A 24,933-nucleotide genomic window follows, 5' to 3' on the forward strand; every position below is an offset into this window, starting at 1 on the left:
ACTCTTGTCTCTTAACTCTTCCGTATAAGGCAATACGACATCTTCCTTCCCATCATCCTACATCTGGCACCGAATATCTTTACTTTTTTGGTTGTTATCGCACATCTGGCATCAAGTGTCTTCATAGTTATCGTGTATCTGGCAACTGATCTTCGTTATTATATATCTGGCAACCAAAGTCTCTTTTTGTTTACTATGTTTGGTATCTTGGGGGTCATCCTAGTCATCATACATCTGGCGGCTTGTGGTTCTTGTACTGTCTTAATTTACTATCGTCAGATCTTCCATGTCATCGTACATCTGGAAGCTCAAGTTGCATAAATTTTATCCCACCATGAACAAGTTCTATGTAAGTCAAGCGTTATTTTTTTCCCACCATGAACAACGTCAACTCAATCCACTTATTAATATACACTTCACTAAACCAGACAAACACACACAGCCACTTATGTGGTCTGGTTAATATTCAAATAATGTTTATTTGTCTGTTAACCCCTTCACTACTGGGACGCCACCTTAGATACTTTATATTATGGTTGACACAAGATGATGATATTTAGAAGAATAACAAAAATAACGACAATAATAACAATAATAACAACAAGAATAACAAAAATAAAAATAATAGTAACAAAAATAACTACATTAACAACAATATTAATAATAAAATAACAACGATAACAACGACAGCAACAACAGCACTAATACTAATAACAGGCGAGGAAATATATACTTAACTAAAGCCTGAGAGTAACACCAGCTGACTGCATCTAAAAACAGTGTTCTTCTCCACACTGACGCCGGGCGCTGGAGTGTGGTCTCACTTGTCCTACATGTGGCAACACGTATCCAGATATCATCACACATTAGCACCCTGGCAGCTGCCCCATGTACGAGAGTGTCCCAGTATCATGTGGTTGGTTACTGGTAATGGGAGTAGTCAGGTCCTTGGTTGTGTGGGTTACAGTAGTCATCGTACCCCTGGCAGTGTGGGTTACAGTAGTCATCGTGCCCCTGGCAGTGTGGGTTACAGTAGTCATCGTACCCCTGGCAGCGTGGGTTACAGTAGTCATCGTACCCCTGGCAGTGTGGGTTACAGTAGTCATCGTACCCCTGGCAGCGTGGGTCATGTGATGGTGAGGAGGGTGTCAGAATATAAACGACGATAATCAGGGGTGGTTGGGTAGAATCTTAATGATGGAACAATGGCTGTCAACTGAACACTCAAATTATCGTACCTCTTGTTCACACAGCATCACCAGGAAGGTATAATGTGACAATATTTTCGGGAGTGTTTTTGTTTGTTTGTTGTATTTTCTTGTCAGCCTCTCTCTCTCTCTCTCTCTCTCTCTCTCTCTCTCTCTCTCTCTCTCAAGATTTAGATTTTTAGATTGTCCCAGAGGGGGCTAGTTTATTGGGCACCCCCTTACATCCTGTGCAAGGTGAAGCGCAGAAGCGTCTACAGCGCCCATCCGGGAAGCATGCGGAGTTCACGCTTGCCTTTATGACTCATGCATTAAGGGCGTAAAAGCCTGAAGGGTCATGGGTTTTGTCAACAAGTTACATAAATTGACAGAATGATGAGTGTGTGGGGGGAAAATTCCGGTACAATTTATCTGTTTATGGCAAAACACCCGACCACGGAAACAGGTAACCTTTCCCTCCCTCCCACACCCATCTCCCTTCCTTTCACTCGCTCCTCTCCCTTCCTCATCCCCCCTCAATTTGTTTTCCCTTCCCTCTCCTTGCTCCTCCCTCCCCTCTCCCTCTTTTCCTCCCCCTACCTCCTTCCTCTCTCCCTTCCCCCTCCACCCTTCTCCTCCTCTTCCTCCACTACACTCTAAACTAAACCCTCCTCCACCGCCACGCCCCCTCCCTCCTCCCCACCCCCACCCCCGTAAATCTTACCTGATCTCCACACGGGTCAACCCCATAACCCCTGACCCTCTTTATGGCCTCCCACAGTCACCCATAAAAAAACCCACTCGACTATTTCCCGTTTTCTTCACTCAGCGGCAGTTCCTCTACCACGCACCAGGGGGCCAAGGAAGACCTACCTGGTACCCTGGTGTTACACATCCTCACACAACAGGTATATATAGCCATTGGTGGAACGACGGCATCTGATTGGCTTAGCAGTTAGAGACGAGGCTTAATCAAAACAAACATGGCGCACAGGAAGTAGTGACTTAATATGAGAGAAGGTAGAGTCTCAGTACAGTTTCGTGGCCATCTTGAGATTGAGGGAGAGAGGGAGGAAGGAGAGAGGGAGGAAGAGGAAAGAGGGAGAGAAGAGAAAAGAGGGAGGAAGAGGAAAGAGAAGAGAAGAGAAAATAGGGAGATAAGAAGGAGGAAGGTTGGTGGGTAGAAGGAAAAAGAGAAAAGAGAGAGAGAAGATGGAAGGAGAAAAAAGGGAGAAAATGTAGAGGGGGGTAGAGGGAGGGGTAGAGGGGGGTAGGGAGGGGGTAGAGGGAAGGGGGTAGAGGGGAGGGGGGTAGAGGGAGGGGGGTAGAGGGAGGGGGTAGAGGGAGGGGGGGGTAGGGAGGGGGGGAGGGAAGGGGGGGTAGAGGGAGGGGGTAGGAGGGAGGGAGGGTAGAGGAGGGGGGTAGGGGAGGGGGGGGTAGAGGGAAGGGGTAGAGGGAGGGGGGGTAGAGGGAGGGGGTAGAGGGAGGGGTAGAGGGAAGGGGGTAGAGGGAGGGAGGGAGAGGGAGGGGGTAGGGAGGGGGGGTAGAGGGAAGGGGTAGCGGGAGGGGGGTAGAGGGAAGGGGGGTAGAGGGAGGAGGGTAGAGGGGGGGTAAAGGGAGGGGGTAGAGGGAGGGAGGTAGAGGGAGGGAGGGTAGAGGGAGGGCAGTAACAGTGAACAGTACAAGTCTATATAAACATTATGGTCTGGATGTCATTTATCTGTGCACCATAACAAGACATCTTCCTTTCATCTACCCCATCACCCCCCCATACCCACCCCCACCCCCACCCCCACCCCCCCACTCACCCCACCCCCCACCCCCCACCCCACCCCCATCACCCCCACCCCATCACCCCCACCACCCCCACCCCACCCTCGTTTTCTGTGGCCTACTTTCCTATCTTCTTCATCCCCATTTTCTTTCTCCAACTCTTATTTTTTTTCATTTCCTTAGAGAGAGAGAGAGAGAGAGAGAGAGAGAGAGAGAGAGAGAAACCCAGTAGTCGGCAGCTTCAGAGAGACCAACAGGAGAGATAGTGAGAGATAACGTGACCACCTCGCCACTGAGAGACCATTAATTCGCCTTAAGGGGCAGTTAGTGGCGAGTGTTGGTGGCGAATTTTTATCAGTAAAGGAGACCCGCCCCCTTCCTCTCTCTCTCTCTCTCCTCACCGCCAACCCACCACCCACTAACCCACCGCCCATAACCCACCATACCCATAATGGGGGTCGGCTAATTAACTTACTAATTTCCCCTAATTGGTTAATAATTAGTCTACTAATTCTCCCTAATTAGTTTGCTTTCTCTTGTGTGTAGTTTGAACTCGTGTAATTAGCTTATAAATACTCATTATTAACCCCTAGTTGACCTTACCATCTAATTACCGAATGATCACAACTGTATGATCATTAATAACTAGACTAATCACCTAAATACCTCATTAGCTATTCAAACACCGAATCACTCTTCTGCGAAATTACCGCCTCATTATTCAAACTACCTAATTGCTCATTAATCACACCTTCGTCATTATTCACTGTCAATCATTAGTGAATATTTTGTACCGTCTCTCTCTCTCTCTCTCTCTCTCTCTCTCTCTCTCTCTCTCTCTCTCTCTCAATAACGCCACGTGAATTAAGACAAAAACAATACCGTACGTTAATTTGTGGATCTGAGGTACGATAGTTTTTTCTCGTACGCGTTTGGAAGTTATCGTACGTCTGACATCTACTTTGTTAATGAGTGAATTTTAATTGCAGGTTCGCGAGTCCGTGTTCTAATAGGCCTCAAAGGGACCATTCATTAAAAGAGGGTTCCATTAGTAAAGGGAATAGGGGTGAGGGTGAGGGAGGAGAGGAGAGAGGGAAAGAGGAAGGAAGGAAGGAAGAGATGGAGGAAGGGAGGAGAGGAGAGACGAGAGGGAGATGAGGAAGGGAGGGGAAGAGTGGAGAGAGAGAGAGGCAGGTTAGGGAAGGGAAAGATGGAGAGGGATTGGGTAGAAGGAGGTGAGGGAGGGAGAGAAGGGAAGGAGAAGGGGGAAGTAGGCGGAGGGGTACTGCAAAAGACAATAAATCACTCCGCGACGACCACGTAGATGAAACTATTTCTAATACCTACATCTTGCTTTTAAAAATACTGCACATAATAATTGTTTTCTTAATCATCTAAATATATACGAGTGTTAGTAAATTATTTTCATGATTTACAAACATAACAGTGATACTAAAACGAGTAACCTGCGAGGTAGTTGACAAAGGATCAGCTCACAACGAAAAAAATAAAATAAGCTCGGGAAATCCTGGAACTAGAGGGCGCGGTCTAACACATTTCTCCCGAGCAGTAGTCCTGACAGTTCTATCTCCCTGCCATCAACAGACGAGGAAGAGGCAATAAAACAGAGGATATAAAACGCATAATCAAATAAATTAAAACCGTAACAAATGCGCGGAGAAAATACTAACAACAAGTAGCAGATGATAATATATTTTTTTGGGGGGGAATTTCTAAACAAATAATATTTTTCTCTCCTAAACTTGAACATCATAAAAGACGTAATAAAAAGGAAAATTAAAGTAAAGAATAATAAAATATGATAAAGTAGATTAACACACACCATAACAAGGCTTGGCTAGGCTAGTGGACGAGGGGCTAATAATTTTCTCCGGTACAAGTGGGAGTGACGGTAGTGTATCTGAGCCATCAACGGGGCAGGAAGATGTTCTAAACTAGACGAGGATAATGAACACCGTATTAGGAAGGCGGCGTTACGAGCTAGGGGGTAGGTTAGGTTACGTTACGTTACTAGGAAGGCGGCGTTACAAGGGTAGGAGTCGGGTCAGGTTAGTTTAGGTTAGGTTAAGTTATAATTTTCAAAGGTTCTTACGTTAATTTTTTCCCCTAACTAGCGATGCTAAATTGGTCTAAGTAAAGACAAATTCTCAGAGCATCTTAACGTTAATTTACCTGTCTTAAGTATCGCTCTGGCAGGTGAGAAGACATCTACCTTAACTCATAACATTTACTTGATTGCCTCAGGGGAGGTCTTAACTTGTGTGTGTGTCTTGTGTGTGTGTGTGTGTGTGTGTGTGTGTGTGTGTGTGTGTGTGTGTGTGTGTGTGTGTAGGTCTTGAACCACTGTCACTCTACATTAGTGTCGCCCCCAGCACCCCCCTCAGTGTTGCCACCCGCAGAGCACCAGATTTCTCACATATTTTCTTTTCGTTGTGTTTTAAGATTTTGACCTTTGATTGTGGGAGGGAAAAATATTGCCGGTATTTTAGTACAATACTTCTCTGTCTTATCTGTGTTTGTATCTGTCTCTGTCTCTGTCTCTCTGTCTCTCTCTGTCTGTCTGTTTGTCTGTCTCTCCCATCAGTCAAGGTACCGCTACAAGACACCGCTTACCTGCCTGCCTCAGTTACCTCAGTCATAGTTCACCTGTGTAACTCCTCCCCTCCCCCTCACCTCCCTGTCCCTCCCTCACCTCCCTAATCTCTCACCCTCCCTCTACCTCATCTTCCCCTCCCTAATCCCTCCTCCTCCTTCCCTCACACCCTCCCCCTCTCCCTCTCAGTTCCTCCACCTCCCTGATCCTCACCCCTTAACCTCCTCCCTTTCCCACTCGTTCTTATCTCCTCGTGCCCCCCTACACTTTGCACCCAAACACAACCTACACACGCTACACAGCCTACACACCCTACACAACCTACACACGCTACACCACAAATAATATTCAATTAATCCTTCTAGTACCAATAATTTAACCCTTTGATGATTTAACCCTTTGAATATGATATCTTGTTCACTCATGTAAGAGGACATCATACTCAAGGGGTTAAATCATCATACTTAAAGGGTTAAATCATCATAATCACATTTTCAAATTTTATTCACAAAACTAAAAAAATTAAATAATGTCCTCTTTACAGAACAAAAGAAGCCAGGAAAAATTATCCAGAGAGCCACTTCACCACACCACGTCACGGCACAGCACGACGCGTCTCACCAGTCACTACAACACGTCGCAATAAGGCTTTAAGTCCTACTCAACACGATACGCCACAACACTTAAAAACACGCCAAGAAGGAGGACAAACTATCCAGAACTCGCTAGATGACACCATGAAGTCACTTTACACCAGAACCCGCCGTAAAGTACACACATGACCACAACACCTGGCTAGAATACATTAAAAATAGCCAGATGATGATAAACCCGCCATAAAACTAGCCATCACCTTAGAAAATCGCCACGTAGCTCTAGAAATCTGCCACAGCAACATTTAACTCCAAAATTTGCCAACATACATCACTCCGCTAAAGCTTGTCATATACGCTAGAATTCACTAAAAATGATCTTTGTCGTGTAATAAATGCTGCTAAACTTCCATGGGACATTTTAAGACTTGCAAAAACACGGCTTATCATACCCAATTATTTCGTATTTGGCTAGAAATCGCCATCCAGCACTCCTCAACAGGCCAAAACACGCCAAGGTACACCAGAACAACCCCAGGCTTCAACAAGTTCGTCTTAACACGGTATATCGCCACTGATTCCCTCAACACCGTGTAATGCGCCAAAACAACGCAGATCAAGCCAATACATGTAAACTACACGCCAAATCACGCCAGTAGCACGCCAAATCATACGTAATACGCCACATTTCATTGAAAACACGCAAAATCAAGCATATTAAATCACTGTCGGTCCACACTACGCCAAACCGACCACTCCAAACCATATATCGGCACAACGGCACAGTACACCTCTGCAAACTGGATATCGGCACAGCACACCCCTCGAAACCAGATATCGGCACAACGGCACAGCACACCCCTAGAAACCAAATATCGGCACAGTACTTTACACCTCCAATCAGAGCAGACGAGACCCTTCAGTAGCCCAGCACCATGTCGTCACTAGCAGCTGTGTGCGTGTTACTCGCCTGTGTCCTGCTGGCCTCCCCTGGTAAGTGTTGTGCTCTGTTATGTAAGACGTTTTTATCTGAAAGTGTTTATGTAGGGTAAAGTCTCAGTGCAATTTCGACTCCATTTAGCTTCATTAACTCGTTTGGTTTTGAGTGTGTGTGTGTGTGTGTGTGTGTGTGTCGTCATGTTTGTAAATATTATGTATACATTGATTTTTTTCTCGCATTAATAATACATGTAAACATCTTACCCTCCTCCTCCTTCCCCCCAGTTACATAATCTAGGAGTAAACATTTAGATGCATGGAGGGGAGGCAGCGACGAGTCAGCTGATCTTGTTTACATTAACCATCCTTATGAGACCAAAAGTGGGGATATTAGCCTACAGTCTCAGGGTGTTTGTGACGCCATGTTGGTGGTCATCTTGTGTCGTGGCTTGCTAGTGATAGTGACGTTGGTTGTGTTTGCTAGATAAGAGGAAGATTAAATGTAGGGTAGACACACACACACACACACACACACACACACACACACACACACACACACACACACACTCACACACACACACACACACACACACACACACACACACACACACACACACATGCACGCACACACACACACACACACACACACACACACACACACACACATACACACACACACACACACACACACACACACACACACACACACACACACACACACACACACCATTAGGTCATTCGGGAGTGATCATAGTGTAATTACTGAGCTCATTAACTGATAATGACCAGCAGGCTAAACCTGGCAGGTGAGAGGTGGTAGGTGAGGGGAGGTAATTGGTTAGGGAGGGAGGGAGGTATATAACAAAATATATCCTAACCTAACCTAACCTAAAGCGGTGTTAGATCAGTATTGCATAACAGTGACGGTGATCAGGGTTGGTGGGGGAGAAACTAATTATATTAATACAAGGTCAAACAGGTGTAGTGACTGTACACACACACACACACACACACACACACAGCAAGAGTAAAAACCACACAGTTGACCATGAATTCTGACATTTAGTTCCTTGGTAACACACACCTCGGCCTCCACACACCTCGGCCTCCACACACCTCGGCCTCCACACACCTCGGCCTCCACACACCTCGGCCTCCTCACACCTCGGCCTCCACACACCTCGGCCTCCTCACACCTCGGCCTCCACACACCTCGGCCTCCACACACCTCGGCCTCCACACACCTCGGCCTCCACACACCTCGTCCTCCACACACCTCGGCCTCCACACACCTCGGCCTCCACACACCTCGGCCTCCACACACCTCGGCCTCCACACACCTCAGAGTACCAGGGATATAATAATAATAATAATAAACGGTTTATTGAAAAAGTTTGCAGCCCGAAGGCTGAAATTATACATTGGACATAAATGACTTATTACATGAGTGTGTGTGTGTGTGTGTGTGTGTGTGTGTGTGTACCCAGCAGTAATTGGGGACCTGGATGTTAATCGACTTACAGTTCGTGTTCCGGGGTAATGATTATCCAGTGCAGTTAGTGAATTGTCAGGTCTTCTCGAACTATTCCTCGACACTGGACCACACAACTCGTTACCATAAGGTGTGGTTGTAGTGTTGGCGACAGCTTCAACACCTTCACCAGACTCACGCCCCAGTTGGCCTTAGTGCTTATTTCTATTTACTTAATATAATAAATAATATCACACAGATAAATAAGGACAATATACCATTATTTTTCGTATATATTTGTTGTGGCTTCGTATTACAATAAGTCAGAGAGAGAGAGAGAGAGAGAGAGAGAGAACTAGAGGAGCTAGGAAGACTCACGTGGCTGTCTGGTCAACTCTGTAACCTTGAGGAGACAGAACTTTGGCTCGAATCCCTGCCAAGTGTCACCAAGTTGTTAAGGAGACATAAGTGGTCAAGTAGTTAGGTAAGTCGCCTTGAATTTCATGGGGTCCTGGAGTGGAATCCTAATTTAGTGTAGTAATTAACTTTTAGACAGGTATGTACAAGTGGGTTTTAATGTGTCAACAACTCAGATCTCTCAACACAAAACGCTAAGTCACTTCCTACATTAGTCAATAACTTTTTGATATTAGGAATTGTTATGTTAAGGTCAGGTACTGATTTTATTGTGATCACCTGAAGATTAGACACCCTAACACTAACCTACCCTAACCTAACCTACCCTACCCTACCCTACCCTACCTTACTCTCACCTACCCTAACCTACCCTAACCTACCTTACTCTCACCTACCCTAACCTACCCTAACCTACCCTACCCTACCTTACCCTCACCTACCCTAACCTAACCTAACCCCCAGATAACTCATGGGTGGTTAATCTTCAAGTGAAATAAATTGGGGTGTCTAATCCTCAGGTGGATCCTCTTGTTGTCTGCCTCTATGTACTTTCTATCACGGTCGAGTCTCTGCCTGATTTCACCTCCATTATTTTCGTCTCATTTTTGTCTCGTAGCTTGAGTAAGTCAGGTAGACACAACACCAAGTAGCAGTTGTTGTTGTCGTTGTTGTTGATTTTGTTTTTGTTGTTGTTGTTGTTGTTGTTGTTGTTGTTGTTGTTGTTGTATTTGTTGTTGTTGTTGTTGTTGTAGTAGTGTTCTTGTTGTTGTTGTTGTTGTTGTTGTTGTTTTTGTTGTTGTTGGTGTTGTTGTTATTGTAGTAGTGTTCTTGTTGTTGTTGGTGGTGTTGTTGTTGTAGTAGTGTTCTTGTTGTTGTTGTTGTTGTTGTTGTTGTTTTTGTTGTTGTTGGTGTTGTTGTTATTGTAGTAGTGTTCTTGTTGTTGTTGTTATTGTTGTCGTTGTTTATATACATTTTATGAGCTTCAACAACTAAAGTCTATAAACACGTACTTTAAAGGGGTCTACTGTACACAACACGTACTTTAAAGGGGTCTACTGTACACAACACGTACTTTAAAGGGGTCTACTGTACACAACACGTACTTTAAAGGGGTCTACTGTACACTAAACATCACTTAAAGGGGTCTACTGTACACAACACGTATTTTAAAGGGTCTACTGTACACAACACGTACTTGAAGGGGCCCACTTCACAACACGTACTTTAAAGGGGTCTGTACAACACTAATTTTAAAGGGTCTACCACTAAAACAGTATTTCCCTGACCACCGCAGACTGTGGCCAACGACCCTGAAAAATCTTGGCTCCGGGATCAGGATTAAGACGAGACTCATGTTGAGGTGTTGCTACAGGGGAGACTACAGGGGGAGACTGCTACAGGGGGAGTGCCACAGGGGAGACTGCCAAGCAGGGGAGAGTGCCACAGGGGAGGCCACAGGAGTGCCACAGGGGGAGAGAGCCACAGAGGCTACAGGGGGAGACTGCCACAGGGGGAGACTGCAGGGGAGAGTGCTACAGGGGGAGACAGGGGAGTGCTACAGGGGGGGGAGAGAGTGCCACAGGGGGAGAGTGCACAGGGGGGAGACTGCTACAGGGGGGAGACCGCCACAGGGGAGAGTGCTACAGGGGGGGAGAGAGATCACACAGGGGGGAGAGGCCACAGGGGGAGAGCAGGGGGGAGTGCCACAGGGGAGAGGGGGCACAGGGGAGAGTGCTACAGGGGGAGAGTGCCACAGGGGAGAGGAGGCTAGGGGAGACTGCACAGGGGGAGACTGCAGGGGAGACTGGGGAGAGACAGGGGAGAGTGCTACAGGGGGAGACACAGGGGGGGGAGGCGCAGGGGAGACTACAGGGGAGAGGCTACTACAGGGGAGACTCACAGGGGGGAGAGTTGCTACAGGGGGAGACTGCTACAGGGGGGAGACAGGGGGGAGGAGGCTACAGAGGAGCAGGGGGGAGACTGCTGGCAGGGGAGACTGCAGGGGGAGAGATGAGGGGAGTGCTACAGGGGGAGGGGGAGACTGCCACAGGGGAGAGTGCACAGGGGGGGAGAGTGCTACAGGGGAGGAGTGCTACAGGGGAGAGTGCCAGCACAGGGGAGACTGCTACAGGGGGGGGAGACTGCTACAGGGGAGACTACACAGGGAGGAGATGCACAGGGGAGAGTGCTACAGGGGAGAGACTGCTACAGGGGAGAGTGCTACAGGGGAGACTGCTACAGACTGGGGAGAGTGCTACAGGGGGGGCTACAGGGAGAGAGACTGCTACAGGGGAGACTGCTACAGGGGGGAGACTGCCACAGGGGAGAGGTGCTACAGGGGAGATCACAGGGGAGAGCTCACAGGGGAGAGAGTGCCACAGGGGAGACTGCACAGGGGGGAGACTGCTGCTACAGGGGAGAGTGCTACAGGGGAGACTGCTACAGGGGAGATCACACAGGGGAGAGTGCTACAGGGGAGAGACTGCTACAGGGGGAGAGTGCTACACAGGGGAAGAGTGCCACAGGGGGAGATCACTGCTACAGGAGGGAGACCACAGGGGAGAGTGCTACAGGGGGAGACTGCTACAGGGAGGAGACTGCAAGGAGACTACAGGGGCCACAGGGGGAGTGCCACAGGGGAGACTGCTACAGGAGAGATCACAGGGGAGAGTGCTACAGGGGAGACTTCACAGGGGGGTGACTGCCAGGGGGAGAGACTGCTACAGGGAGAGTGAGAGAGAGGCCTCACAGGAGGAGAGACTGCTACAGGGGGAGAGTGCTACAGGGGGAGATGCTACAGGGGGAGAGGGGAGGAGTGCTACAGGGGAGACTGCTACAGGAGTGCTACAGGGGGAGACTGCTACAGGGGGAGACTGCCAGGGGAGACTACAGGGGGAGCTGCTACAGGAGGAGGGGGAGAGGCTACAGGGGGAGATGCACAGGGGAGATCACACAGGGGGAGACTGCTACAGGGGAGAGAGGCCACAGGGGAGAGTGCCAGGGGGAGACTGCTACAGGAGGGAGACTGCTACAGGGGAGAGTGCCACAGGGGAGGAGGGGGGGAGACTGCTACAGGGGGAGAGCTACAGGGGACAGGGGGGAGACTGCTACAGGGGGAGAGTGCTACAGGGGGGAGTGCTACAGGGGAGACTGCCACAGGGGAGAGAGGAGGAGACTGCTACAGGGGAGAGTGCTACACTGCTACAGGGGGGAGAGTGCTACAGGGGGAGGAGTGCTACAGGGGGAGAGTGCTACAGGGGGAGAGAGCTGCTACAGGGGACTGACTGCTACAGGGGGAGACTGCTACAGGGGGAGACTGCTACAGGAGACTGCTACAGGGGGAGTTTCAACCTTGGCACCTATCTCGTCTCTAACTCCCGTGAGATATGTTCCTCTTTGTATCATTTAATAGATTTTAATTTATTACACTGTTTATAACTTTCATAACTTTGCCAAAATACTTAGTACTAGTAAACCTTATCAAAATATTAAGCTGTTTTTCATGTCTACAGTCGTTACTATTCAAAATATAAAGACAGTATTATGACCCAAAGTTTTGTTCAGCATAATGGAGAAAAGGTATTATGTTTCATTAGACTTAATTCTCGAGGTTTGTTATAATGCTTAGAGCTCTTATCACTTGAAGGTTCCTGATATTGTACTCAGGAAGGAATTCAGGTGACGAGAAGACGTAAGCGTAGTCTATAGCTCGGGGCACATGGCGTGAAGCCCCTGTAAGAATAGATATATGAACGCCTTGTACAGCTGAACAACGTCTTATAAGCGAGAAATTACCAGAAAATCATTTAGTATTTCTACAAAACGATGCATTTAACTGAAGGAGTAATAAAATAAATGAATTGGAAATAAAAACAAAAGTTCCCATTAGTTTATCGCTCCGTGTTGTGATGCCGCAGTACCCCCCTCCGCTGCGGCCATTAATGTATCTCTCTGCCACAAAAACTAGTTCTGTAGGCGTTCAAACAGGTCTCTTCGTTGTTATCCTTGACTTTAGTCGTCACTTGTCTTGGTATGTGTTTTGTTGTTATAACGAACTGTTTGGTCTACCCTTGAGGCATGTGTCGATGCGTAATTATCAGAAACAGATTTTTAAGAAACATTTCTCTACCGCTTGTTAGTATTGAGAACTCCTGAGCCCTTTCACCTTGCCCACCTGGTGAACACAATTACCTACCTGAGTTTATGTGGATATTAAGTCCCATTTTGAGGTCACGATAAAGGTCGCAGCCAATTAGGAGGTCATCAAAGGTGCAGTCTGAATCTGGCACAATATCGAACACCTTTTTCATCAACTACTGTATACATCACCAGACAGACAGACAGACAGACAGACGAGAAGGTATGACTTAACACAGGTATTGATCTAATTACCTGTGTTCAGAATCATGTCTCACGGAAGTTTTCAGGTTAATTAGTTTTACCTGACATGTAGACTAAATTTGATTATACATCTATGTGTGTGTTGAAACCCGTTCATGTACACACACACACACACACACACACACACACACACACACACACAGACACACACACACACATTTCTATTAAGTGACAGACTAGTCGCCCCCATCAACACCTCTATTTAGTCAACCTGGCGCCTCTCTCTCTCTCTCTCTCTCTCTCTCTCTCTCTCTCTCTCTCGGGCGTCAACCCACCCAAGACTCTACATAGATACACTTCCCTCATCCAACAAAGTCAAGATAAAAAAAATACAATTATCTCACAATCGCCGACAAAATCTGAGAAAAATCGGAAAAATCTGTTTAACGCCCAATTTTCTCCTCTGACTTGTTGCTTTAGAGAGAAAAATGGTCCAAAATTATCTTAAATAACCCAATTTGACCTGATAGCGCCTCACCTGCGTCGTCTTGCCCTCTCACCCGCCTCGTTATGTGATAGGACGAAATAGTGTTAACCTGAATAGAGACAGCCACTCACAGGACGCCACGACACAATACGTCATGGGGATGTTAACCAATGAGAGGGTTTGTTGACAGTCTAGCCCTGTTTCGTGTGGGTTTGTTCAGCGTAGTATCTATCTATCTATCTATCTATCTATCTATCTATCTATCTATCTAACCTATACACAGTTAGATGAACACCTGTCATACTTCAGGGTCAAATAACAGCGGAAGTAACGTAACACACACACAGGAGAGATCTAATTTATTAAAAGCCCCACTAACATGTTTTCAAGAGATCCCGGAGACAGATACTTGAGAGATACGTGTAGGAGGGAGAGACATTATCTGTTTATTTTATTTTTGTTGTTGTTTAGGGTATCTCTCTCTCTCTCTCTCTCTCTCTCTCTCTCTCTCTCTCTCTCTCTCTCTCTATTCGTCTCACTCATTCCTTATCTTCTATCCTTTTTCCAACTTTCCATTTAACCAACTCTCCCTCCCTCCCTCCATCTCCCTCCCTCCCTCCATCTCCCTCCCTCCCTCTATCCTCCTTCCCTCCTACACTCCCTCTCTCCCCCTACCCTCCCTCCTTCCTACCCTCCCTCCTACCCTTCCTATTTTTTCTCCCTTACTGTCAACATGGAATCGAAATACTTCTTTGTACCCGTAATTATGATAAATCCTCGTCCATCTGTTCATTATAAAGCTCTTTAATGATTACAACACGGAGAGGAAGGTAAAATAAACTAGGGGCTAATCTACAGGTAAAATAAACTAGGGGCTAATCTACAGGTAAAATAAACTAGGGGCTAATCTACAGGTAAAATAAACTAGGGGCTATTCTTCATGTCATCGCCTTGGGGAATTCATCTTGGTGTGGTAACCTAACCTAACCTAACCTAACCGAGGACGTTATTTATCCCATCACGTCTTATGGTGTTGCATCTTAAGTGTGTCTGATGGATTCGTTCTGACATCACGAGGAAGAGGAGAGAGAGAGAGAGAGAGAGAGAGAGAGAGAGAGAGAGAGAGACGGATTCCTTCTCAAATCACTAGGTAAAGAGAGAGCGAGAGTGTTAGGAGTGAGTTAACTCAGACAGTGAAACAGCAGGGGAGACAAGACTCCACCCTGCGGCACACTTTGACGTGATACATCTCCCTACCTGATGACTGACAGCCAATTTGTCTCTCTCTCTCTCTCTCTCTCTCTCTCTCTCTCTCTCTCATATTTTTACACCATTCACAACATGCAGTTCTAAGTGATCAGCCAATCAGGACTCAGAACACAGATAGCAGCAGAGACAACAGCCAATCAGCACACAGCAGCCACATGCAACAGCCAATAAGCACACAGCAGCAACAGATAACAGCCAATCAACACATAGCAGCCACAGGTCACAGCCAATCAGCAGACAGATCCAAAGAAACTAGCCAATCAGACGCGCAACAGGCATAATCAGCAGCCAATGAGAGTCGGAAATCACAACAGAGGAAAAATCATCTTTCGGGCCTAATAATTCTGACTCCTTTAATGGTGAGGGAGGGAGGGAGGGAGGGAGGGAGGGAGAAGTTAAAGCTGAGTTGTTGTTCTCTCTCTGTTCTATCTCTTCTTTCCCTCTCTCCTTCTCGTATTTTATCTCTAACTCTTCTCTTCTTTCCGTCTCCTGTCCTCTCCGTCCCTCCCTCTCTGGTGACGTCATCAAAACACTACAACATTCAGCCAATCAACGAAGCCCCAGAGAACTTTCCACCCAGGAGGAACACCACCGCATTAATGTGTTGTTATGTTAAATACAGGATGAACACCACCAGGCGCCCCAGTTCTTGCGGGCCCCAGCACCAATGGACCCCAGTTCTAGCGGACCCCAAATCATGTAAATAGATAAGAAATTACCATTGCAATAAACATATTTGCCAACTAGACATAATCCTGACAGCTCTCTCCTCTTGTTCAACCTTAATACTGTACAACCCAGGTACTGCTCCCCCATTATACTTATGTTTTTCAATTCCACTGTAATTTATGTATATATAAATAAATACTAAATAAATAAACTAAAAAAAATAATAAATAAATAAAATAAATAAATATTGAAGTGATAACAGTGGTAACATTATGAGATGTTCTTGTTACCACCATGCTATTGTACTATTCCAGATGATACTAAATGTTACATAATACTTCCTTGAGATAAATGTATAGTATATATGAGGTGCCTAAAAGAGAGCTCAGGTTCTCAACTGGCTCAGCCATGTTAATATTGTTATTATTATCCACTCTGTGTATCTGTGTTTTTCTGGCTAAATAAAATGTTTCAATTCAATTCAATACTAGATCCCAGTTCTTGTGGGACCCAGTTCTACCAGACCCCAGTTTTACCTCTTTTAAAATATATCTTCACGTCGTAGCTAAACTCTTTGAGTCCAAAAGGGTTAAATCAGTCATCAAAGGGTTAAATCAGTCAGCAAAGGGTTAAATCAGTCAGCAAAGGGTTAAATCAGTCAGCAAAGGGTTAAATCAGTCATCAAAGGGTTAAATGGTAGAAAGGGATGTTGGGGGAGAGGAAGGGGTGTTGGAGGGTAGGAAGGGGTGCTGGAGGGAAGGAAGGGTGTTGGAGGAGAGGAAGGGGTGCTGGAGGGAAGGAAGGGTGTTGGAGGAGAGGAAGGGGTGCTGGAGGGGTGTTGGAGGAGAGGAAAGAGGGAGCATTGGAGGGTGTTGGAGAGAGGAAGGGGGTGTTGGAGGAGTGTTGGAGAGAGAGGAAGGGGTGTTGGAGAGAGGAAGAGTGTTGGAGGGTGTTGGAGAAGGAAAGGGGTGGAGGGTGTTGGAGGAGAGAAGGGGGTGTTGGAGGGTGTTGGAGGAGCGGAAGAGTGTTGGAAGGTGTTGGAGAAGAAAGGAAGGGAGGTGTTGGAGGTGAGGAAGAGTGTTGGAGAAGTGTTGCTGGAGGAGAGGAAGGGGTGTTGGAGAGAGAAGGGGGTGTTGGAGGGAGTGTTGGAGGAAGGGTGTTGGAGGGTGTTGGAGAGAGGAAGGGGTGTTGGAGGGGTGGTAGGAAGAGGAAGGAGTGTTGGAGGAGAAAGTGTGGAGGAGAGGAAGGGGGTGTTGGAGGGTGTTGGAGAGAGAAGAAGTGTTGGAAGGGTGTTGGAGAGAGGAAAAGGGTGTTGGAGGGTGTTGGAGAGAGAGAAGAAGGGGGTGTTGGAGGGTGTTGGAGGAGAGGAAAGGAGTGTTGGAGAATTGTTGGGGAGGGGGAAGAAGGGGTGTTGGATGAGAGGAAGAGGTGTTGCTTGGATGAGAGGAAAGAAGAAGTGTTGGAGGTGTTGGAGGAGAGGAAGGGGGTGTTGGAGGAGTGTTGAAAAAGCATATCATTAAGACTTAAAGAAAGAGAGAGAGGGAAAGAAACAGACAAACAACCAGACAGACAGACAAGCGAATACAATAACAAGTAAATTATATTATTCTCTCAACTTACGACAAATGACATAAATAATCGTAAGTGTATTTCAGAAGCATGACCTTAATTGTCTCGGGCACTCGACCATTTCTCCTGACTTAAGAAAATCACAGAGTGTTGATACAGTCTCAGTGTCTTGTCATCTCCATTTTAGTTGTCAATTGAGGGTCGTGGTGTAAGAGAGAAATAAATCATGATGTGTCCAGAATAAAAAAAAATGAACGTAGGAACCTTTAAGAATCTACCTCTTTACTGTAGTACCCTATAAGGTCAATTAATTACCTTACCTGTCTGCTTTACCTGTCTGCTTTACCTGTCTGCTTTACCTGTCACACAAGATGGCATCAAAACCCCACTTTGACTCTTCCACGACACAATTAAGTGAAAAAAGTAACAATATCTTAAGAACTACAGAGAATACGGTTCATTGGTGTCCTTGCAACATTCACGATCTAATGAAGTCAACTTGTGCAACATTGCAATACATTTTTGCCAAGATGGAAATTTTCAGGACAAGAGGGTGGTATATCACACACTACTCTCTGCCTTATGTCGGGGTGGTGTAAGGTTGAGTGTGTGTGTGTGTGTGTGTGTGTGTGTGTGTGTGTGTGTGTGTGCCAATAATCTTTCGTAACATAAGATAAAAAACTAACTAAACTTGACTGATATTCTCCTTAATGCCTCGTGTCATGTATGCCTGACCTAAACTTTGCCCCCATGACCTATAAAATGAGACGCAGGGGCTGACGCAATAAGGTATGGGCTGACGCAATGAGAGGCAGAAAAAGACGCAATGAGGTAGGGACTGATGCACTGAGAAACAAGGGATGACGCAATGAGAAACATGATCTGACGCAAGGCTTTCCCAACACAAGTGAAAAAAGATCTTGTAACGTCGTATATATATTCAAGAAATAAGAGTTTGTCGACTGGGTAAAATACGAGAGTTTGTGTATAATGTAAAATCCTGTGTGTATGAATCTACCTCACTAGACAAAATGTTAAGTATATTATTCCTACATGTTTTGTGTGTATACTTGGTGGTGTTTACGTTGTGGTATTATGTCATTAATGTTTAGGTCTGTCTGGGTGTCTGTCTCTCCTACTGAGCCACGAACCCGAAGATTCAGATTCGTGAACCCGAAGCAGTAAACAATGATTCATTATTCTACCCATTAAATGCTTCGGATTCACTTCACAGTTACCAAGCCAGTTAGATACGTCCCCACATTACCAGTTAGAAGGCCAGTTTAACTTACAAGCCTTTGACTGGTAGGGTAAGAGTGGCACTGAGTTACTACCTTACAACAACGGTGCCAATCTACCGCACGAGTCCTGAAAATGAGTGCCATCTATAGTGCCAATTGGGTGCCGTCACCTCTAGTTTACTGCTGCTGACCCTGAGGTGTGAGGAGGAGGGAGAGGGGTGAGGGGTGAGGGGGGTGTTGTGAGAGGTGAGAGGGAATGAGAGGTGAGAGGAGTGAGAGTTGTGACAGGTGAGAGGGATAAATTTAGTTCACTAGTCATGACTTTATTGAATTTGTCGCCACACTAATGACTGAACCTCCGAACCCCTGAACCCAGAACTCTCAACCTCGAACCCCTGAATCCTTATACCTTGAACTCAAACACTACACTGAACCCCGAACCCTAAACCCTGAATCCTATGCCTTTCAAGCCCAGAACCCCGAACCCATTGTAAAGATAACGAAGTCATATTTCTAAGTAATGAAACTTTATTTTTTTATAACTTTTTAATGACTTGAGAGAGAGAGAGAGAGAGAGAGAGAGAGAGAGAGAGAGAGAGAGAGAGAGAGAGAGAGAGAGACTATTTACGCCTGGGGATACGATAAAAGAAAACGGACTCGCACCGTCTTAAGTTTGATGGGGTAACCACGATAAATCCACCGTCTTTTATATTCTCATAGTTCTTATCACCCTAACACTTTAATTCAACCCTGCTAACGACTAAGAGGCGTATTTTTACCGGTTATTACATTTAAATGATCGTTTTAACAGAAATAAACCATAAAATAAACCCTAAAATATATTGGAAAGAATCGGAAAATGGTGTTAATGCCACCGTGGTTTTTTAGTGGGTTTATGTCCAACGGGATTTTGTCATGAAGTATATTGTGATTTTATTTGTCCAGTGATACTTTTGTCCAGCTAGTGAGGGTTGTAATGGACAGAATAATTCCGTCCTTAGAGTCAGCTGATGATGATGATAATACGACTGGACGCCGCCATCTTGCCTCACCCCCTTAGATCCCCCCCAACACAAGCCACTTTCACCCTTACAGCCTCATGCTTTAAGGGTCAGTCTTGGTCACCTCCTCCACAAAAACAAAAAAACAAAAGTGCGTCTAGTTGTAAGTTAGGGGAGCCACTTACGATGTCTTGTTGTGTTAATGGCGGGCTTTTGTGTTCTGGGTATTCACTCTCACATACCATACCACCCCCACCCCCAGCCCCCCCTCTCTCTCTCTCTCTCTCTCTCTCCTTTATGTAAACGTAGAAATACACACCCTTAAAATACACAACTGAGCAGTGCCGGACTTAGGATTGAACAGAGTGTGGTGCCGAACTTTGAATATAGTAAAGACATTATAAAAGGCAAGATTACTGTTATAACGTCACTGGTTAGTTAGTTGACAGCCTTGGGTGTTGGGGAGGGGGGGGGTGTTGGGAGGGTTGGGGGAGGGGTTGTTGGGGGGGTGTTGGGGAGGTTGGTGTTGGTGGTTACGTAACAATTTTTCCAGCCACTAGAAACGCTTCAAATATATGACGTCTGACCCAATAGCCAATCACAACACTAAAAAAAAAAACTACTACTACTACTACTACTAATAATAATAATAATAATAATAATAATAATAAAGACTTGATTCCCGCCCAAAACGACCCAACATTATCCATAAATCAGAATTTCATTAACTAACAACAACAACGCAAACTTTACCGAATAAACGTTCTAATACACCCGGGAACCAAAATACTAATGAATAAAAGATAACGAATGCATTAAAAGATTGTAAATGTTGGAAAATTACGAGAAAAAATACCAATCGTACTTACCAAAATATCCTTTATGTAACCCGTTCTTAAATGGAGGTTTCAGACATGTTTTGTAACCGGAGTAATCATCACCTGGGTCATCTGGGTCATTTGGGGTCATCTGAGGTCACCTTGGGTCATCTGGGTTCATCTGAGGTCATCTGGGGTCATCTGAGGTCATCTGTGGTTATTTTCAGGATTCTGACGGATGGATAGATAGATAGATAGATAGATAGAAGAAACAGCTGTAAAATAAATGTTTTCTCAACTATAAAACAGTGACACACAGATACACACACACACACACACACACACACACACACACACACACACAGATACACACACACAGATACACACACTGACAAAATATAAAAGTGTCATGATTTCTTTGTTGTCTATAGAAAAATGATATTACAAACATTGAAAATAATTAATTAATATTGTATGTTTATTAAAATTAACTTCATAATATTGAGTGACCTTGTATGCATGGATGTATGTATGTATGTATGTATGTATAGATGGATGGATGGATGGATGTATGTATGTATAGATGGATGGATGGATGGATGGATGTATGTATGTGTGTATGTATGTATGGTCTCATCAGCCACACAAACACTCATACATTCTACCACTCCTACAGCACTGGGATACATGGCGGAGCAAAATCTACGGCACAAACTACTGGAGAATTATGATAAGACCTCCCTACCTGCCATGAAGACAACGGTCAAGTTCAGGATGACTATCAAACACTTCGATATGGTGAGTGGTGATGGTGAGGGTGAGTGGTGAAGGTGATGGTGAGAGTATGTGGTGATGGTGAGGGTATGTGGTGATGGTGAGGGTAGGTGGTGATGGTGAGGGTAGGTGGTGATGGTGAGGGTATGTGGTGATGGTGAGGGTGAGTGGTGAAGGTGATAGTGAGGGTATGTGGTGATGGTGAGGGTATGTGGTGATGGTGAGGGTAGGTGGTGATGGTGAGGGTAGGTGAGGGTATGTGGTGATGGTGAGGGTAGGTGGTGATGGTGAGGGTATGTGGGTGATGGTGGTGGGTGGTGATGGTGGGGTGGGTGTGTGAGGGAGTGGGTGGCGTGGTGGGGGTGCGTGGTGGGTGAGGGGTAAGTGAGGTGTTGAGGTGTGTGGTGGGTGAGGTGGTGGTGGTGGGTGGGGTGGGGATGAGTGGGTGAGGGGTGGGGTGGTGGGTGGGGGTGTGTGGTGGGGTTGGGTGGTGGTGGGGGATGGGTGGGTGGGGTGGGTTGGTGGGTTGGGTGGGTGGGGGTGTGTGGGTGGGGGTTGGTGGGTGGGTGGTGGGGGTGGGTGGTGGGTGGGGTGGGTGTGGGTGGGTGGGGTTGGTGGTGGGGTTGGTGGGTGGGGCTGGTGGGGATGGTGGTGGGTGTGGTGGTGGTGGGCGGTGAGGTGGTGGTGGGTGAGGTGGAGTGGGTGATGGTGAGGGTGGGTGGTGGTGGGTGAGGTGGTGATGGTGAGGGTGGGTGTGGTGATGGTGAGGGTGGAGGTGGTGATGGTGGGGTGGTGGTGGGGAGGTGATGGTGAGGGTGTGTGGTGGTGGCGGGGTGTGTGGTGATGGTGAGGTGGGTGGTGATGGTGGGGGGTGAGGTGGTGGGAAGACAGTGGTGGGGTGTGTGTGGTGATGGTGGGTGTGGGTGGTGAGGGTAGGTGGTGATGGTGAGGGTAGGTGGTGATGGTGAGGGTAGGTGGTGATGGTGAGGGTGAAGGTGATAGTGAGAGTATGTGGTGATGATGTTACTACAGCTAATACTAATACTGTTACTAATGATGATATTGACTACTACTACTACTACTACTACTACTACTAATAATAATAATAATAATAATAATAATAACAATAACAATATAATACTCTAGTTCAGAAATATTTACTTACAATATACATAGTGTGTGTAACTGATGAATATACAGTATACATAGCACTATACAGTATACACCACACACCTGTCTACCGTTCACTAATACACTGTTTCGTTTTGACAGATCGAGGATGAGCAGGCGCTAAGACTTGACGCCTGGATGGTTAATGTGAGTGAGAGAGAGAGAGAGAGAGGGGGGGACATACAGAAAGAGAGAGATAGAGGGAGAGAGATAGTTATATAAAGAGAGATAGAGAGAGAGATTAGTAAAGAAAGATCAAGAGATAGTGAGAGTCATACAGAGAGTGAGAGAGACAGACAGATTTGTATAATGAGAGATAGAGAGAGAGAGACTGGGGGATAGATAGAGAGAGAGAGATAAATAAAGAGGTAGAGATAGAGAGCGAGAGAGAGAGAGAGAGAGAGAGAGAGAGAGAGATAAATAAAGAGGTAGAGAGAGAGAGAGAGATATAAATGGAGGTAGAGATAGAGATAGAGATACAGATAAATACAGAAAGAGACAGAGAGAGACATCATAACCCAGTTCGTCTCTCCAGGAGTGGGTGGACCATCGTCTACAGTGGGACCCGGAGTTATACGAGGGCCTGGAGAAGCTCTCGTTCCCTCACCAGATCCTGTGGAAGCCTGACCTGGACATCTACAACAGGTGAGTCGCTTACACCTGTCTTAACACTTCTGGTGCACCTGTTGCTGTACACCTGTTAGACATCTGTTGTTAATCTGTCATATGCTTCTGGTGAACAAAAGACCTAACCTAACTTAACCTAACCTAACCTAACCTAACCTAACCTCATTTCTCTCCCTCTAGTGCCAGGATAGGAGAGTCTCTATCCTTCGGGGACACTCTGCTCATAGTGTTCAGCAATGGCCGGGTGTTATTCGTCCCACCAGTACAGCTTCACTTCACCTGCGCCATGGACCTGACCTACTGGCCTCACGACACACACAACTGTACCCTCACTATTGGTTCCTGGGTCCACGATGGTCACACTATTGATCCACAGATTATGGACGAAAAGCCTGAGGTGAGTGGGAGGAGTGGGCGAAAGTGAGTGGGAGGAGTGGGCGAAAGTGAGTGGGGGTGGAGTAGGTTGGCTTAGGTGGGATGGGTAGGTTTGGGTTAGGTTGGTGGAGTGGGTTGAATGGGTGGAATGGCTTGAGGTCTAAACATCACCATTTCTATCTATGCAATGATTGAAACACTAAACGAAACACTCTGATATATTCCCCAGTACATCGTTCAATATTGATATACCTACTTAACAACACTTAATAAACTTTCATAAACTACCATCAGTAATAAATCATAAGCAATCATAAATTACTTGTTGACTTGAAATCCTGGTGGCAGTTGTTTACATGAAATTGGTACCAAGTAATTTGCCCCACAGAGACGATAAAGGTGTTTACTATGACCTGTAGTCCATTGTGTCGAGGATTTTGAAGCTACTTGTTAAGAGTTGGGGATTTAGAATATAGTTAAAAGTCTACCCAGATCCCAACAGGTAACAACAATAAAAAAACAAAGACAATCGGACTATAAAAGGGTAGACAAAGGATGCGAGTTTTCGTTGTGTATAATAAAGTACCATAAATTCCTTAACAAAATATTCAGCTTCCTATAAATTACCCTTAACCATACTTAACCTAAACATTAACAGTATATACATATTAATACAACATAAAACAATCGTGAAGCAAGGTGGAGGTGGAGAGGCAATACAAGATTACAAATACTTAAGTGAGGAGCTGAGATGGCTGACGAGTAAGGCTGAGTATTGAAGACGGTGGTAGTCACTGTGCGGTAGGTTTCCAGGATAGGTGATCCTGTGGTCACTTCCCAGAGTGTAGTGCTCTCGCCTCGAACTCGAGCTGACAAAGAAGTCTTGGAGGAAGTGACGCAACAACCAGGATATGGAGAAGGGAAACCCCGGAGTGGTAACTAAGACGAGTCATACTCGTGTCTCGTCCCTAGATGGCGTTGCTCGTGGTGCTGGGTAGGTAGATCAGGACAATAGATGGCGTGGTTCGTAGTGCTGGGTAGGTAGATCATGACAATTGGTGGAGGGGTTCGTAACATACTGAACTAACACAGGGGTACCGATACTTTTTGGGGGGGAGGACTGTACAAGTATAGACACAATTATAGGTACAGTTCAGATGCAGGTACAGGTTACAGGTACAGGAAAGGTACAGGCCAGATACAGGTACAATTAGAGGTGTGAGAGTTATAGTAAAAAAAAAAAAGTCTATCAGATGTGTTTAAGTTAACGACCTGATTCCTCCCGCAGTTTCACGTCCCATCCTTTCCTCCCGCAGTTTGACATCCCATCCCTCCCTCCCTCAGTTTGACCGTCCCATCCCTCCCTCCCGCAGTTTGACATCCCATCCCTCCTTCCCGCAGTTTGACATCCCGGTGGATCTGACGGAAAGCGGGAAGAACTTGACGCGGGGGTCGTGGGACGTGAAGGGGTCTAACATGACGAGAAAGGTGTCCAAATACGACTGCTGTCCGGAGCTGTACATTACACTGATCATCTCTCTCAAGCTGCAGAGGAACGCACCAGCCTATGCATGGACCGTCAGGCTACCCGCTGTTGGTGA

General features: G+C 46.1%; 1 protein-coding gene across 3 annotated transcripts in view; it reads left to right on the top strand.

Moving 5' to 3' along the window:
- The window catches only part of LOC121872356 (neuronal acetylcholine receptor subunit alpha-4-like), a 39,421-nt gene that overhangs the window by 11,626 nt on the left and 2,862 nt on the right, over window positions 1-24,933 (top strand). Inside the window, exons 1-7 of one of the 3 annotated variants that reach the window (XM_042375077.1) lie at window positions 7,019-7,157; window positions 15,711-15,787; window positions 21,063-21,184; window positions 22,433-22,477; window positions 22,866-22,975; window positions 23,138-23,354; window positions 24,734-24,929. In XM_042375077.1, coding sequence (XP_042231011.1) covers window positions 15,712-15,787; window positions 21,063-21,184; window positions 22,433-22,477; window positions 22,866-22,975; window positions 23,138-23,354; window positions 24,734-24,929 — 766 coding nt within the window. In that variant the 5' untranslated portion in view covers window positions 7,019-7,157; window position 15,711. Of the gene's footprint in view, window positions 1-7,018; window positions 7,158-15,710; window positions 15,788-21,062; window positions 21,185-22,432; window positions 22,478-22,865; window positions 22,976-23,137; window positions 23,355-24,733; window positions 24,930-24,933 lie in introns of those variants that run through there. The other 2 variants (XM_042375078.1, XM_042375079.1) reach the window with 2 other exon arrangements.

The sequence above is a fragment of the Homarus americanus genome, unplaced genomic scaffold (assembly GCF_018991925.1).
Source record: "Homarus americanus isolate GMGI-L3 unplaced genomic scaffold, GMGI_Hamer_2.0 scaffold24050, whole genome shotgun sequence".
In the NCBI taxonomy this organism is placed as follows: Eukaryota; Metazoa; Arthropoda; class Malacostraca; order Decapoda; family Nephropidae; genus Homarus; species Homarus americanus.